This window comes from Ictalurus punctatus, chromosome 4, assembly GCF_001660625.3.
Source record: "Ictalurus punctatus breed USDA103 chromosome 4, Coco_2.0, whole genome shotgun sequence".
Classification (NCBI taxonomy): Eukaryota; Metazoa; Chordata; class Actinopteri; order Siluriformes; family Ictaluridae; genus Ictalurus; species Ictalurus punctatus.
The window spans coordinates 30,923,491-30,941,046 of record NC_071284.1 but is presented as its reverse complement, the minus strand read 5'-3'; the positions used below and the strand labels follow the sequence as shown (position 1 = coordinate 30,941,046).

Genomic DNA, 17,556 nt, shown 5'->3' with positions numbered 1-17,556 from the left:
AAATTTTAATTTGATTCATGGACGAGTCAGGACAGATTTCTTCGAGTGAAAGATAACGGGATCGGTGTAAGGATGTGCGAACCTGCGGTGAAGATGCCCGGGTAGGAATGGGAACGCAGAGGGCTCCCGGATCGCGGGTTTGAAACCCTTTTTCCGTCCGGACGTAAAAACAAACAAACAAACAAACAAACAAAAAAAGCGTATAAGATTGAATATTTCTTTCCGCTTCTTGGTTTAAACTAGGGTTTTACACTCCTTTATGTTGTGTTATTTCCCGCACAGCTTGAATTGTGCAGCGTGTTTGAGATGTTTCTTCCAAAGTGACTTATTGTTCTGAAACTCCAGAATCTCTCCCTTTTGTTTTTCTCTCCGTCTCTCCCTGATGAAAGAACACATCGACTGTCCCCATTCGCTCCGGTAACATGCCCTCACTCTGCTGCACCAGCGGGCAAACAGCTTTCCACCCCCTCACTGTGCACACGCTGGGAGAGCTGTGTATGTCTGTGTCTGTGTGTGTGTGTGTGTGTGTGTGTGAGAGAGAGAGAGAGAGAAAGAGAGAGAGAAAGCACACGTGCATATGTGTAAATCTGTGCATATGATTGTGTGTGTAACTGTCAGTGCAATTACGTGGGTGTGAGATGGAGGCTGATTGTGTCGGTAGGCGTGCGTGTGTGTGTGTGTGTGTGTGTGTGTGTGTGTGTGTGTGTGTGTGTGAGACTGCGGGCTCCCGCTCGTCCTCTGAAAGGCAAATTTGAGCGAGGCTGGAGCTCGCCACCCTGCAGGCAGCCGTGACATTACCTGCAGCTACTGCCTCTTTCACTTCAGCCAGAGAGAAATCACATCACATCACACACACACACACACACACACACGCACACACACACACACACAGAGCCATTTTAGATATAGTTTGGGGAATGAAGGAGTGAATGGACAGATGAGTAGATGAAGCATGTGTTGGTAAATGGATGCGAAAAGTTTGGCATGATGGACAGGTGCACATACGAAATAATGTGGTGGTGGACTAATAATAATAATAATAATAATAATAATAATAATAACAACATTATAGAGTGAAGTACAAAATACACAGTATAATGCAACAAGTAGCAGTGACGAAAAGAATAATAATAATATAAAATGGAAACATTATGGTAACAAATGTGTAAAAAAGTATAATATATATGATATATATATATTTTTATAAAGGAATGTAAAAATAAAGTGATAAATGTAGTGAAATGCTGAAGGGAATGAATATGCATAGATGTAGACAGATGCAGAGGTGAACAGATGGGTTGCTGGATGGTTAGATGGAACATGTTGGGGGTAGAGAGATGAATGCGTGAGATGGAGAAACGGTGGTTGAGTATGATATGATGGGATGAGAGATTAGTTGAATAGACACAAGGATAAACGGTGTAGTTGATATGAGAGATGGACGGATTTGTTTGTGGATAGCTGGATGGATGGATGAAAGAGTGGATTGGGATTGGGAGAGACATTGGTGGATAGATGGTTTCCTGGGTTGGTGGACATGTGCATGGATGAAGAAATAGATAGATGGATGAAGGGATGAATGGATGGATGAAGGGATGGATAGTTGGATGGATGATTGAAGGGATGGGAGAGACATTGGTAGATAGATGGTTTCCTGATTTGGTGGACAGGTGCATGGATGATGACATAGATGAAGGGCTGGATGGATGGATGGATGGATGGTTGGATGGATGAAGGGTTGGTTGGATGGATGAATGGATGAAGGGATGGGAGATACATTGGTGGATAGATGGTTGCCCGGATTGGGCATGGAATGGATGGATGGAAGAAGGGATGGATGGATGGATGAAGGGCTGTATGGTTGGATGGATGGATGGATGAAGGGCTGGATGGTTGGATGGATGAAGGGCTGGATGGTTGGTTGGGTGGATGGATGAAGGGCTGGATGGTTGGATGAATGGCTGGATGGTTGGATGGATGGATGGATGAATGGCTGGATGGTTGGATGGATGGATGGATGAAGGGCTGGATGGATGGATGGATGAAGGGCTGGATGGTTGGGTGGATGGATGAAGGGCTGGATGGTTGGATGGATGGATGGATGAAGGGCTGGATGGATGGATGGATGAAGGGCTGGATGGATGGATGGATGAAGGGCTGGATGGTTGGATGGATGGATGGATGAAGGGCTGGATGGATGGATGGATGAAGGGCTGGATGGTTGGGTGGATGGATGAAGGGCTGGATGGTTGGATGGATGGATGGATGAAGGGCTGGATGGATGGATGGATGAAGGGCTGGATGGTTGGGTGGATGGATGAAGGGCTGGATGGTTGGATGGATGGATGGATGAAGGGCTGGATGGATGGATGGATGAAGGGCTGGATGGTTGGATGGATGAAGGGTTGGTTGGATGGATGGATGGATGGATGAAGGGCTGGATGGTTGGGTGGATGGATGAATGGATGGGAGATACACTGGTGGATAGATGGTTGCCCGGATTGGGCATGGAATGGATGGATGGAAGAAGGGATGGATGGTGGATGAAGGGATGGTTGAAGGGATGATGGACGAGGGGACGGGAGATACATTGGTGGATAGATGGTTGCCCGGATTGGGCATGGAATGGATGGATGGAAGAAGGGATGGATGGTGGATGAAGGGATGATGGACGAGGGGACGGGAGATACATTGGTGGATAGATGTTTGCCTATCCTGTCCTGGGTTGGTGGCCATGTGCATGGATGAAGAAATAGATAGATAGATGGATGAAGGGATGGCCAGATTAAGGGTGGATAGAGGGATTAAGGACTGGATTAATGAATTCATCAGCATTTTAGTTGTCATGCACCACCACATCTTATAGTTTTCTCATTTCAGTGACTTCACAGCGTTCGGTGCAGTGATGTGGACATTAAACCACTGGCCTCCCACACAGCCGCTGTAGAAACCCTGCTCCAGTCCTCTTTTATTTTCCACTCTCTTATATTCATAAGGATGTTCTTTGAACGTGTAAAGACGCACGTCCTCAGAGGTTTCACAACCGTCCGTACTGATGTACGCCACGCTGTCTTCGTCACTGTTCCTCTGAGGTCTTGTTTTTCTTCGTTCTGCACAGATGCAGCAGCAGGAACTGGCCCAGATGAGGCAGAGGGACGCTAACCTCACGGCTCTCGCCGCCATCGGACCACGCAAGAAACGCAGAGTGGACTCGCCCGGAGCGACATCGGGCACTGAGGTTAGAGACTCGACAGACACACACTTCATCCTGCAGCTCTTTCAGAGTTACGGTTGTGCTTAGTCGGAAACTGGGCTAAACTGCAGAAGGTCACTGACGTGGAAGTTTGACACAAAGGGAAATACGTCACGGCTTTGAGTGCAGCTTTGAGCACGAGAATCTCCTTCAGCACACAGTCTGAGAATTATTATTAACAAACTGAGCGCATTCACATCCCACGTCACGTTCTGACTTCGAATATCCGAAATGTAAATCTGAATAATGACCGGACGTTTCAATAATCTCTCCATCAGCCTGCGCGTACAGCTTGTCACCGTACACTACTGTCTCTTCCAGAAGAGCGACAGAGAGGGAGAGACAGAGAGAGAGAGACAGATAGCGATAGAGAGAGAGACAGATAGCGATAGAGAGAGAGACAGACAGATAGCGATAGAGAGAGAGAGAGACAGACAGATAGAGACAGATATATATATATATATATATATATATAGAGAGAGAGAGAGAGAGAGAGAGACAGAAATATATATAGAGAGACAGCTAGAGAGAGATAGAGAGGCAGAGACAGAGAGAGATAGAGAAACAGAGAGAGAGACAGATATATATATAGAGAGATAGAGAGAAACAGAGAGATAGAGAGAGAGACAGATATATATATCGAGAGAGATAGAGAGAAATAGAGAGAAACAGAGAGATAGAGAGAGAGACGGATAGAGAGAAATAGAGAGAGACAGATAGATAGAGAGAAATAGAGAGAGACAGATAGATAGAGAGAGAGACAGATATATATATATATCGAGAGAGATAGAGAGAAATAGAGAGAGACAGAGAGATAGAGAGAAATAGAGAGATAGAGAGAGAGACAGATATATATATATATCGAGAGAAATAGAGAGAGACAGATAGAGAGAGAGAGACAGATATATATATCGAGAGAGATAGAGAGAAATAGAGAGAGACAGATATATATATCGAGAGAGATAGAGAGAAATAGAGAGAGACAGATAGAGAGAGAGAGAGACAGATATATATATATATATCGAGAGAGATAGAGAGAAATAGAGAGAAACAGAGAGATAGAGAGAGAGACAGATATATATATCGAGAGAAATAGAGAGAGACAGAGAGATAGAGAGAAATAGAGAGAGACAGAGAGATAGAGAGAGAGACAGATATATATATCGAGAGAGATAGAGAGAAATAGAGAGAGACAGAGAGATAGAGAGAAATAGAGAGAGACTGAGAGATAGAGAGAGAGACAGATATATATATCGAGAGAGATAGAGAGAAATAGAGAGAAACAGAGAGATAGAGAGAGACAGATATATATATATCGAGAGAAATAGAGAGAGACAGATAGAGAGAGAGACAGATATATATATATCGAGAGAAATAGAGAGAAACAGAGAGAGAGAGACAGATATATATATCGAGAGAAATAGAGAGAGACAGATAGATAGAGAGAGAGACAGATATATATATATAGAGAGAGAAATAGAGAGAGACAGATAGATAGAGAGAGAGACAGATATATATATATATAGAGAGAAATAGAGAGAGACAGATAGATAGAGAGAGAGACAGATATATATATCGAGAGAAATAGAGAGAGACAGATAGAGAGAGAGAAATAGAGAGAGACAGATAGATAGAGAGAGAGACAGATATATATATATCGAGAGAGATAGAGAGAAATAGAGAGAGACAGAGAGATAGAGAGAAATAGAGAGAGACAGATAGAGAGAGAGAAATAGAGAGAGACAGATAGATAGAGAGAGAGACAGATATATATATATCGAGAGAAATAGAGAGAGACAGATAGATAGAGAGAGAGACAGATATATATATATCGAGAGAGATAGAGAGAAATAGAGAGAGACAGATAGATAGAGAGAGAGACAGATATATATATATATATCGAGAGAGATAGAGAGAGACAGATATATATATCGAGAGAGATAGAGATAGAGAGAAATAGAGAGAGACAGATAGATAGAGAGAGAGACAGATATATATATCGAGAGAAATAGAGAGAGACAGATAGATAGAGAGAGAGACAGATATATATATATATATCGAGAGAGATAGAGAGAGACAGATATATATATCGAGAGAGATAGAGATAGAGAGAAATAGAGAGAGACAGATAGATAGAGAGAGAGACAGATATATATATCGAGAGAAATAGAGAGAGACAGATAGATAGAGAGAGAGACAGATATATATAGAGAGAGACAGATAGATAGAGAGAGAGACAGATATATATATCGAGAGAAATAGAGAGAAATAGATAGATAGAGAGAGAGACAGATATATATATATCGAGAGAAATAGAGAGAGACAGATAGATAGAGAGAGAGACAGATATATATAGAGAGAGACAGATAGATAGAGAGAGAGACAGATATATATATCGAGAGAAATAGAGAGAAATAGATAGATAGAGAGAGAGACAGATATATATATCGAGAGAAATAGAGAGAAATAGATAGATAGAGAGAGAGACAGATATATATATATCGAGAGAAATAGAGAGAGACAGATAGATAGAGAGAGAGACAGATATATATAGAGAGAGACAGATAGAGAGAGAGACAGATATATATATCGAGAGAGATAGAGAGAGACAGATAGATAGAGAGAGAGACAGATATATATATCGAGAGAGATAGAGAGAGACAGATAGATAGAGAGAGAGACAGATATATATATCGAGAGAGATAGAGAGAGACAGATAGATAGAGAGAGAGACAGATATATATATCGAGAGAGATAGAGAGAGACAGATAGATAGAGAGAGAGACAGATATATATAGAGAGAGACAGATAGATAGAGAGAGAGACAGATATATATATCGAGAGAGATAGAGAGAGACAGATAGATAGAGAGAGAGACAGATATATATATCGAGAGAGATAGAGAGAGACAGATAGATAGAGAGAGAGACAGATATATATATCGAGAGAGATAGAGAGAGACAGATAGATAGAGAGAGAGACAGATATATATAGAGAGAGACAGATAGATAGAGAGAGAGACAGATATATATATCGAGAGAGATAGAGAGAGACAGATAGATAGAGAGAGAGACAGATATATATATCGAGAGAGATAGAGAGAGACAGATAGATAGAGAGAGAGACAGATATATATATCGAGAGAGATAGAGAGAGACAGATAGAGAGACATTAGAAAGTAGACAAATGTATCACGTTTAAATAAAAACACGAATGAAGCGTTACTTTAGCTTATGCGTGGCTGTGTTGATCTGAAGCACTGATTTATCATGATTGCCACACACACACACACACACACACACACACACACACACACACACACACACACACGGTGTTCACTGTCACACACTCGGGACGGGTGGATGGGAAAGATATATTATTATATCTCTTATAATGGATGACTTGATGAAATATGGGAAGAAAGAGAGGAGAGGGAGTTAAAGTCATTCTCACTTTATTTTCACCTCCCTGGGCAGTAGCATGTGTGTGTGTGTGTGAGTGCGTGTGTGTGTGTGTGTGTGCGTGTGTGTGTGTGTGTGTGAGTGTGTGCCCTGCAGCACTTTCTGTCTCCTCCTGTGTAAAGGCAATGTGACTCTTGAACGAGAGCCACAGAGGAACTGATTTACTCTGGGCCCCTCACCAACTTATTCAGGGGCCCACTGGACCCAATCGCCTTTACTCCTCACTCTCTCTCTCTCTCTCCCTCTCTCTCTCTCTCTCTCTCTCTCTCTCTCTCTCTCTCTCACTCTCTCTCTCCCTCTCCCTCTCTCTCTCCCTCCCTCTCTCTCTCTCTCTCTCTCACTCTCTCTCTCACTCTCTCGTCCCCCCTATATCTCTCTCTCTCTCCCTCTCTGCTTTAATCCAAGCCAAAGGGTTTCTTCTTGCCCAGCCATGACCTGAAATTAGGAGCGGTATAATAATGCTGATACAGGAGATCCGGTGTGTGTGTGTGTGTGTGTGTGTGTGTGTGTGTGTGAGTGTGTGTGTGTGTGTGTGTGTGTGTGTGTGTGAGAGAGAGAGAGAGAGAGAGAGAGAGAAGGAGAGATGTTGATGAAAACTGCACCCCCATAAACACCCCTCAGACAAGTGCTCTCTCTGTGTGTGTGTGTGTGTGTGTGTGTGTGTGTGTGTGTGTGTGTGTGTTGCCCACAGGGCTGTAAGTGATAGCCTTAGTGTGTGTGTCTCTCCATCCACAGTCATCTGAGAACAGGAACAAAGGGGCCTTACAGCGCTGCAAGACTGGATTAGGGGTGTGAGAGAGAGTGTGTGTGTGTGTGTGTGTGTGAGAGAGAGAGAGAGAGTGAGAGAGTGTGTGTGTGTTTGTGTGTGTGTGTGTGTGTGAGAGAGAGAGAGAGAAAGCAAGAGAGTTCTTAGTTTTAGTCAAAGTCAAGGGCCACATTAACTCTTTTCACACACACTCACACACACACTCACACACACACACACTAAGTGCTCTACAAACACGCTGAGAGGAGAAATAAAGTATCCATTTTATCTTCTAGCTCCATCAGAGAGAGTTGCAGTGGTGCTCACTATTTTGGCATTTGGAACACGACCGGTCGTAAGCGCACGGCAGTAAAGTGATTTCTCGGGCGTTCAGATCACTGCCACGATCACAGAAGTGAAAACGTCAGCGTGTGTCCGTGAAGGAACAAGCGTTTCCACGGATAGATGGGAGATAGCTGAAAAGTGTAAGTGTAGGGGGGTCAGAGGCGTTTGGAACACAACCCCCACAGCACAGACGTGAGAAAGAGAGAGCGTTCGAGTTTAGTGCGAGTGCTTCATAAAGTTTGTCTCCACGCCGGCTGACTCAAGTGAGTGAGCGAGTGTACACCGACCCATACAGACAAACGGAAGCGCGCGGATTACTGTGAACTGCACGCAAAAAGATCACAACACAACCCAGGACATAAGAACTAACACAAGTAGAACGCAGGTGAAGTGGTCCAAAGTCTTTATCAGGAATTTGGAACACGACCAGTTGACGCAGAAGTAAGACAGGAAGTGTAAGTGAAGAGGTTAAGTTCTGTTTGGAACACAATCAGCTGACTAGAATTTATTAAAGCACTCGCGAGTTTTTAATGACATTTGGAAAACCACCATCAAAATACAAGCGTAGAGAGCACTAAATGTGTTTGCGGGCATTTGGAACACGACCGGCTGACGGAAAACTAACCGAATGTGGCACCGGGGTGGTCCGAGATGTTTGGAACGCGACCGGCTGACAAAAATGCGAGAAAGCGAGCGTGTCAAGGAGCAGTCGGAAATGCGTGTGGGGGTTTTTCTCTGCAGGCATTTGGAACACAGCCGGCCAACACTGGAATAAGAAAATGAGTGTGAGTGATGCGATTAGGCATTTGGAACACAACCAGTGGACAAGGAAGTAAGAAAGCGTGTGCGAGCGTAGTGGTTAGGAACGTGTTTGCCCGGGCATTTGGAACACAACCGGTGGACATAGACGTGAGACGGCGAGTGTGCAAAAGGAGTTCGCAAGCGCTTGGAACACAACCGGCTGACGGAAAAACCGGGGGAAGAGTGTCAGCGAGGTGGTCAGAAATGTTTGGAACAGAACCTGCTGTCAAAAAAAAAAAGTGTCTAGAGGCCTGAAGAGAGAGAGAGAGAGAGAGAGAGAGAGAGAGAGAGAGAGAGAGAGAGAGAGTATCCAGCTGTTTGGAACAGAACCGGCTGAAACCGAATGCACCTCAGGAAAATGAACAGACAAGGGAATAACCACTCTCATTTTTTTTTCTGTATGAATTTATTTTAAGGGCTTAAAAAAAAACAGGAAATAGAATGGTATGCACACAAAAAAAAAAAAGAGAGGGAAGGTGAATCAGGGAAGGAAGGAACGAGAGCGAGAGAGAGCGAGAGAGAGCGAGAGAGGGGGAAAGTACAAGGAAAACCGATGCCCTTTCCTGCAGCTAAATTAACAGGAATCATGTGGAAAACAATTTGAGCAGGGAATGTAGGGAGGGAGGGAGGGAGGGAGGGAGCCATTAAAATGAGCCCGAGGCTATGGACAGCACCCAATACCACTAAAGCTTCTCTCGCCGTGGACATGGAGGCAGCCTTCCAGGCAAAGCGGGCTCTGTTCTATAGCTACAATTAAAATCAACCTCTCCGCCAAAAAAATAGAGAAAGCGAGAGAGCGAAGAACGGAGAGAGGGAGGGACGGAGGCAAAAACACGGAACATCAAAGACAGATTGAAATGTGTAGTCGGTAATAAGAGCGGTCCAGTCGCCCCGCGGTGCTCCGCGCTCCCCTCCTTAATGAGAAATTTTGACCTCTGGTTTGTAAGTTAAACTTGGTAATCTCGGTTAATGAAGTAAATCAATCCCAACTCGGAGTGCGCACTTTCTGCTCGGCCACTCCGTCTCCCCTCCTCCCGATTATCCCCTCCCTGCACGGGCCAGAGTAAATGACCAGCTTGGGCAGACAAACAGGAAGACTACGGGGTCTGCTGTGTGTGTGTGTGTGTGTGTGTGAGAGATGGTACGAGATGGTGCATGTCGCAGTGTTCGAGGTCGTGTGTGTATGTGTTGTGTTTTAGTGAAACGGTCCGTGCCGGTGTTGTCAAAATGTAGCCCTTGAAGCTCCGAGGAGCCTTTAGTGAGTCCCTCCCTCACTCTCATTACTACATACAGCGCCCTCCGTTAATATTGGCACCTTTGGTAAATATAAACAAAGAAGGCTGTGGGAAATCGTCTTTATCGTTTAACCTTTTGATCCAAAAAAATTCACAGAAATACTCTGCTGTCGTGAATGTCGAACCGTTACAAACACAACACAGGTTTATCCAAGAAAAATATCTTTGTTAAATATAGGTGTGCAATAAATATTGGCACCGCTACGAATTCATATGAGAAAGATATATATTTGAAGTATATTCACGTTGATATTTTTGCGTTTTTTTTTTGTTTGGTTTTTTTAGTACAGCTGGGTAACTAGGAACAGGAAATTGTTCGATCATGACTTCCTGTTTCACGGGGGTATTAATATGAGGGAACACACAGGCCAAATTCTCTTAGTCATTCATAACAACGGGTAAGAGCAAGGAATGTAGCTGTGATGTGCGGCAAAAGGTTGTTGAGCTTCGCAAAATGGGAAGTGGGTATAGGAAAATAGCACGAGCGTTGAACATGCTATGAATGGAAATGTTATGAATCGAGCTGGAATTGGACGTGTGTCTGTATCGTCTCGACGCGCTGTGAAGAGGACGGTCTGAGCGGCCAAAAAAATCTCCAAGGATCACAGCTGGAGAACTGCAGAAGTTAGTTGCGTCTCGGGGTCAGAAAGTCTCCAAAACTACAATCCGAAGTCACCTACATCACCACGAGCTGTTTGGAAGAGTTTCAAGAAAAAAGCCTCTACTGTCATCCAAAAGCAAACTAAAGTGTCTTCAGTTTGTCAGACACTACTGGAACTTCACATGGGATCGGGTTCTACGGTCAGATGAAACCAAAATAGAGCTTTTTTGGTAATAAACACAGAGGTGGTTTTGGCGCACACAGAGAGGGAGCCATATGGAAAAGTATCTCATGCCCACGGTTAAATATGGTGGTGGCTCTTTAATGTTTTGGGCTGTTTTTCTGCCAGAGGACCTGGACATTTTGTTAGGATACATGGCATCATGGACTCTATCAAATATCAACAGATATTAAATGAAAACCTGACTGTCTCTGCCAGAAAGCTTAAAATGGGCCGTGGATGGATCTTCCAGCAGGACAATGATCCAGAACATACATCAAAATCAACACGAAAATGTTTTACTGACCACAAAATCAAGATCCTGCCATGACCATCCCAGTCTCCTGACCTGAACCCCATAGAACACCTGTGGGGTGAACTGAAGAGGAGAGTCCACCAGCGTGGACCTCAAAATGTGAAGGATCTGGAGAGATTCTGTATGGAGGAACGCTCTCAGATCCCTCGCCATGTATTCTCCAACCTCATCAGGCATTATAGGAGAAGAATCCGAGCTGTTATCTTGACACAAAGTATTGACTAAAAGCGTACCGAACTAGTGAAAAAATGAACCTCACCGATCAGATTGAATATAAAGTGTCTTAAATAAATACAATTATTTTGTATGACGTGAAAAAAAAAATAAATAAAAAATTGAAAGTATTGTCAGGGAAAACATTACTGCGAGTAAAGTAAAATTTTTTTTTTTAAACGTAGAGTCATATGCTGATTCATATTCGAATGCATTTTAATGCGATGTTTCCTTTAAATAAAATCCACTCGAATACATTAGTTAAGGAATTCGACAGTCCGAGTGTGTATCGTGTGTCAGTGTGTAGCGTGAGTTTTGTGTTGGTGACTCGGGGCATTTTTTTTTAGTAACAATAAGAGCTGTGTGTCCTTGGTTTCGAGCGCTTAAGAAGGCGTGTGGGTCAATGTCACATTCGATCAGTGTTCTGCAGTTTAGGGTAAAAACTGACAGAAAACCACACACACACACACACACACACACACATTAATATAAGTGCTATTGTCAATGCATAGATTTAAAGCAACAGTATGGGGAAGAGTGAATTTTCTCAGTTAAAAATCGCACTTTAATTGGAACCCTCCCCCCCTCCCCCTCCCCCTCCCGCGCGCTATCGAGATCGCAGCTATCACTCGTCGCTAAAAACAGCGGTGAACGCCGCTTTGTTTTATATCGTCACTGATATCGTGATCGCAATAAATACCCGAAAATATCGTGATATAGTTTGAAGTCCATATCGCCCCATCCTTAGCACCATGCATTTACGATCGTATCGTGTGTTCATTCGTCCATCCTTAGTAACTGCCTGGTCAGGGTTGGCACTTCATATCTGGTGAGGCCGGTTATGAAGTGGAGTGATGTAGCTGAGGTCAGAGCCTAGAATTCACCCCCCATCCCAAGACCCCCCCCCCCCCCCCAAGTCTTTCCCCAAAACTTCCAGTTTAAGCCACACCCACTCTAGGTTTAAATCCAATAAGGATATTTAGAGCATTAAACATATACCGGTACACTTTACTTGCCCGGGGTTCACATTTCGCTGGACGGAATGAAAGATTTTGTCTTTTAACTGGCTGATACTCCTGGATTTTGCAACGTAATGACCAGAGCCGTGAACCAACGAGGAGCGAGCGGTCCGTTTTGATCGAGTAGGTTTACAGCTTGGACATATTTTTCTGTTTAATTATCATGCACATTAATGAAATGTCTAGCTGGAGCTTAAATATAGAAAGCCGAAATGTCTAAAAGGGTGCGAGTATCAGCATCTCTCTCTCTCGCTTTCCGTCTCTCGCTCTCTCACTCTCGCTCGTTCAGCCCCCGAGGCGATGGTGTGGAAGGTTCTGGAAGCCGGCACGTCACACGGGAAATGGGCTCTTAGTGTTTTTAGTTTCCCCCGTGCTCATGTAGAGCACTTGGCCTGCGGCTCGGCCCGAACAATAGCTCTGTGTGTGTGTGTATGTGTGTGTGTGAGGCCTGGAGGGCGGCCATTTTATGGAGGTGTGTGTGTGTGTGTGTGTGTGTGTGTGCTGCTTTAATGAAGCCTAGCAGCAACGCCATTACACCAACAGCAGAACACACACCGTTCTGTAATACACTCTGCTGTTGGATCGCTGCGAAAGAAAATTAAGCGTGTGCATTGTTTCATATAACATTTCTACGTGCGAGACTCTTGATTTCATGCTAAATATATGTACATAATCATACATTTGTACTAGGCTAATATTTTAGCGGCGGAGTTTAGATTAGACGCCTCGAATATTAGCATATTCATGCAGAACCGGGGATTTTTTTTTTTTTTGTCTTATTACAGCCTGGGAAACTTTGCCCTGAAATAATGGTTAAATATACAGTTTTGACAACAAAGTCGAGCCCGAGGCACTTGGAAGATACCAATCTTAAAGAAATTAATTACCTCCCTTGTTAATCTTGATATAATTAAGTTTGTGAAGAACGAAACCCGCTGCAGTTTTCTTTTGCCGTGAAGTTGGCACTGCTGAGACGCCGCAGTAACCAGAGCCGGGTTTCTCCATCCCGCTGGCTCCGGCCCACGCATCCATCACGAGCAGGAAAACCGGGGGGGAAAAGGGAATGCTGGGATGTAGAGACGGGCTTCGGGGCTGCTGCGATACAGAATATTCTCGTACGCGTAATCAATATGTCAATATTCAGTATGACAAATGTCCTCGACGTTACGAGTTCTATTGAAACACGACGCACACGTCGCGTCGCTTCTGGGACCGGAAGGCCGTAGGTTCAAATCTCAGGACCGCACCAGTGTAGTGACGTTTAGCACGATCCCCTTAAACTACCAGGAACCGTCAGCGGGTCTGTACTAGACGTGAAAATAATAATCTGTGCCAGGGTTACGCTCATGCACGTGGGAGCCAGCAGCCAGGGACCTGTCCAGAGAGACGGCACGTACGATTTGGACAGAGTTTTCGGTGGCGAACGAGTCCGATGATTAATAGACGGGATTGGTCAGAATTTTTTCAGGAGTGGGCGGGACAGCTGTCCTGTAGCAACTTTCATACAGTAACTGCACATATTTGACTATAGTTGCGGAATAGTTCATTTTAATGAAGTAAACCGCTTAATCGAGAGGCCACGCCTCTTATATCGGGACAGATAGGCACATAGGCCACGCCTCCTTTACACGCAGGAGTTATTTTACTCGGTACTTTACTCTGCGTACGTTCCCCCGGAGCTCCGCGCCGACGTCGCGGTTGTTTACACGGAGCGCTGGAATGCGTTCAATATAAATCGACCGGAGACCGAACGCGACGTCGCGTCTGTCACAATTTCAGCTCGGGATTCGGTTTACACGGTTTCAGTAGGGAGCTTTTTGCTCTCTCTTTCCATCTCGTCGGCGTAATTCCGTGTGATGGGTTCGAGCAGCTCCGTATTGTGACATTACCGCAGCGCTGTTGGATTTCATGTTGCTATTTATTAAAGTTTGCCTCTTTTTGGGTTTTATTATTTTTGTCGGCCGCGTTCTGCTGCCGGAAAGGTTGATGCCTGTGGGCAAACCCGAGCGAAAACGCTGCAAATGATATTTCATTAGGACCTGGCAGGACCGGGCGGGTGTGTGTGTGTGTGTGTAGAATTGGAGACATTGTAATGTATAGGGTAGGCAAAATAAAGATGGCGACAGAACTGCCAACATAAACACTACTGATCTGCTTTGCAATGCGCTGATTTGATTTATTATTTTTTTTCCCCCGACACATGAAAAATGAGGCTCAAGTCGAGGGAAATTCGGTGCCTGAAGTGCAATTTAGATCTTCTTTCCAGCACACAGGAAGAATTGAAACTGAGTAAAGTGTGTTTTGTAACCCGTGTGTATGAATGTACAGTAACCTAGGCTTACGTGATATCGATTTTTTTATTTATTTATTTTTCCGTGCTCGTGATTTTCCATTTTAAAATACCACAATAACCCTGAAAAAGAACATAAACATATGACACAGCATCGATTATTTGCCTTATTTATTCATTCATATACGGTAAATTATTAAATACACTAAATACTCGGTTCATGTCACCGATGCCGTGTTAATGCTCAAGTTCATGCTACCTGATACACTATATTACCAAAAGGTATAGTGTTTTGGAAACACTGCGGTTCATATGAACGTCCCCGTTATGAAAAGTGCATTTCGATTAAGGTCAGCGTGTTTTTTATTTTATTTATTTATTTATTTTTTTAAAAAATCACTGCGTTTCAGATTAAAGCGTTTAATTTCGAGGGACCCCGTCGATTACGCTTAGAATAAATAAAATCATAACTATAACAACATTGATACTAATGGATAGAAAAAAAAACCCCCAATGGATGTCCGTCACAGACCCTGATACCGTCTCCATCGTACAGTAAACCCCCCCTCCCAACCCCCCCCCCCCCCCCCCCCCACGCTTCCAGAGATAGTCGTGTTAAGAGTTCACAAAATATCGACAAAATATATGGAGTCGCGACGATTTAAAAATAAATAAATAAATAAATAAACCGGGACGTCCAGGTAGATTTCAATTTCCTTTGAGGATTTCAGGCAAATTGTCTCCGTTTAATTAATGAGCTGCTGAATAATAACGGTGGGCTGCTGTGCGGCGAACGTTCTCCGCGAAAGTCCGCGTTCTCACAAACCTCCATGATTATCATTATTATTATTATTTTTTTTTATTATTCCCACGAATTTCAGTTTCATTAAAGCGTGTAGCACAGCCTGAAACACTCGCAGTCCTGAGAGTGACTTTAATCTTTAAGGCTCTCGGTTCTTTGCTTGAGAAGGGGGATGATTATGAGGAAGAACACCTGTTTGCAGATGCGCTGGCTCCGGGTGGAGTCTAATCGAGTTTCTGTTGAAGGAGCAGAAAAAAGAAAAGAAAAAAAAAAAAAAATTCTTCTTCTTCCTCAGAAACTGAAATACGCTCAGTTCACGGTAATATAACTGAAACATTCTGAAACGAGTTTTTAAACCAGACAGTCCGGATGTAATAATTTCTCTACGCACACTTTAACGATTCCGAAAGTCTGAATCCACGACCGAAAACTTTCTAAAAAAAAAAAAAAAAAAACACGGATGGAAATTTCTCCACGGGGTGAACGAACGCTGTCGAATAAGACATTATTTCAATACGTCAAACGGTAAGGCGTGTACACTTCCGACACGTGGTGTTAATTAAATATCAGCCTCGTTACTATTCATTCGTTCGTTCATTCGTGAGCCGGCACTGTTTAGGATTAATCCTAAAATCATCCTAAAATGTGAAATCATCCGATAAAATCATTTCACGTGCCTCGATTCCGAATGGAAAGTAAACAGCGAAACGTACTCGCACGTTAAATAGAACGTTTTCAACTGAAGCATACTGACGATGACACGTCCCAGTTAAAACATTAACGCTAGTACTTGTGCTATTACAGATATCGTAATCTGTGCGTATGTTTATGGCTCAAAGTCTTCGACTGTTTCCTACCTCGTGATAATAGTGAGAAACTAAATTCATTCGACACTTTTTCTTTCCACACTGTAGAACCGGATAAGTTCATTTAACTCGGGAAACGATTTAAAAATTTTTAAGTCGCTCCGTCGATCCCTTTAAGCCGAATACACTTAACTGTGACGGAAAATTTCATTTTAAATGACAACGTTTGAGTGGAGTTCTTGTCATGTTTGAGTGTATTCGCCTTAAAGAAATCGACCGATCGACTTTTGAGGTAATTAGCTTCCTCGAGTTAAACGAACTCATCCGGTTTTCCAGTGCGATCGAAAGATCAAGGTGAAAAGAAAGTAGGTGTTTACGGAGAACAGTTTAGAAGTAATATGAAGGTTAATACAAACAGTGATCAGTAAATATCCCATTTTAATCGTCTTAGAAAATGATCAAAGAGGATTAATAAAAGAACTGGCACCTGACACTAACGGTGATACTTAGAAACCATTGTCTATCGTGGTGTGTTAGGTGTTGTATTACTTCATGACATCACTACCATCCCATCATACTTCCCCACGCTTGATTCCGTGCGCTGTTAAAACCCCAGCGAATAATCTTCTGAGATATTTCGGACCAGGACCTTTAATATTCCGCCCACAAACAAAACGATTATAAAGGCGATATTTCATCAGTACGTGCAGGGTTTTTTTTTTATTTATTTTTTTTATGTGTGTGTGTGTGTGTGTGTGTAATCCTGTTCCTGCAGTAGTCTGAAAGTCAGTGTGCAAGCCAGCGCTTTAATTAGGTCATACTCTCACTTTTGAACAAAAGCTTAAAGGGACACTTGGCCCTAAACCGCTTAAGTCCGTCTGATTATGAATGAACTCAGCGTGGCGAGGTGGATAACTCATCTCTTCTCGTGTCCATTCGTCGCTTTTGTGTAAGGTTTCGTGTGAGGTTTCTCACGGCTTGCCGTGAACGTCCGTGTGTACGCCTTGCTTATTTCTGACCCCTGTGTGGTGATCTTTCACGGTTAAGGGATTGGATTTCCACTCGCATGTCTGTCGCTTGATCGTTAGTAGATCACGTGGCTTTAACTTGTTGACGTTAAATACGCTAGGAACTTAATAATTCACCTAAAACCCCTGGCGCTTTTCCGACACGTCCTATATTCCACGTTTTTTGTTTTTTTTGGTTTGGGAAGGTGCCGACAGATTAGAGCGAGCACTTCCTGGAGTGTCTTTACGCTGAAGAGAAGCTTTCCATTGTTTTCCCCAAAAACTGCGTCTGGGATATAGATTGTGCTTTGTTGTAGTACAGATTTTAGCAGCCACTCCCCTCCTCCCATTTTTATTTATTTGTGTGTGGAAAAAGCCAGCG

General features: G+C 43.4%; 2 protein-coding genes across 2 annotated transcripts in view; one reads left to right on the top strand and one right to left on the bottom strand.

Annotated features, from left to right (window-relative positions):
• The window catches only part of LOC108264743 (transcription initiation factor TFIID subunit 4), a 95,171-nt gene that overhangs the window by 57,300 nt on the left and 20,315 nt on the right, over positions 1 to 17,556 (top strand). The window contains exon 13 of the mRNA XM_053678154.1: positions 3,119 to 3,238. Coding sequence (XP_053534129.1) covers positions 3,119 to 3,238 — 120 coding nt within the window. The remainder of the gene's footprint in view (positions 1 to 3,118; positions 3,239 to 17,556) is intronic.
• Positions 1 to 17,556, bottom strand: part of LOC128629557 (uncharacterized) — a 44,429-nt gene that overhangs the window by 17,224 nt on the left and 9,649 nt on the right. The gene's annotated exons all lie outside the window — the stretch shown is intronic.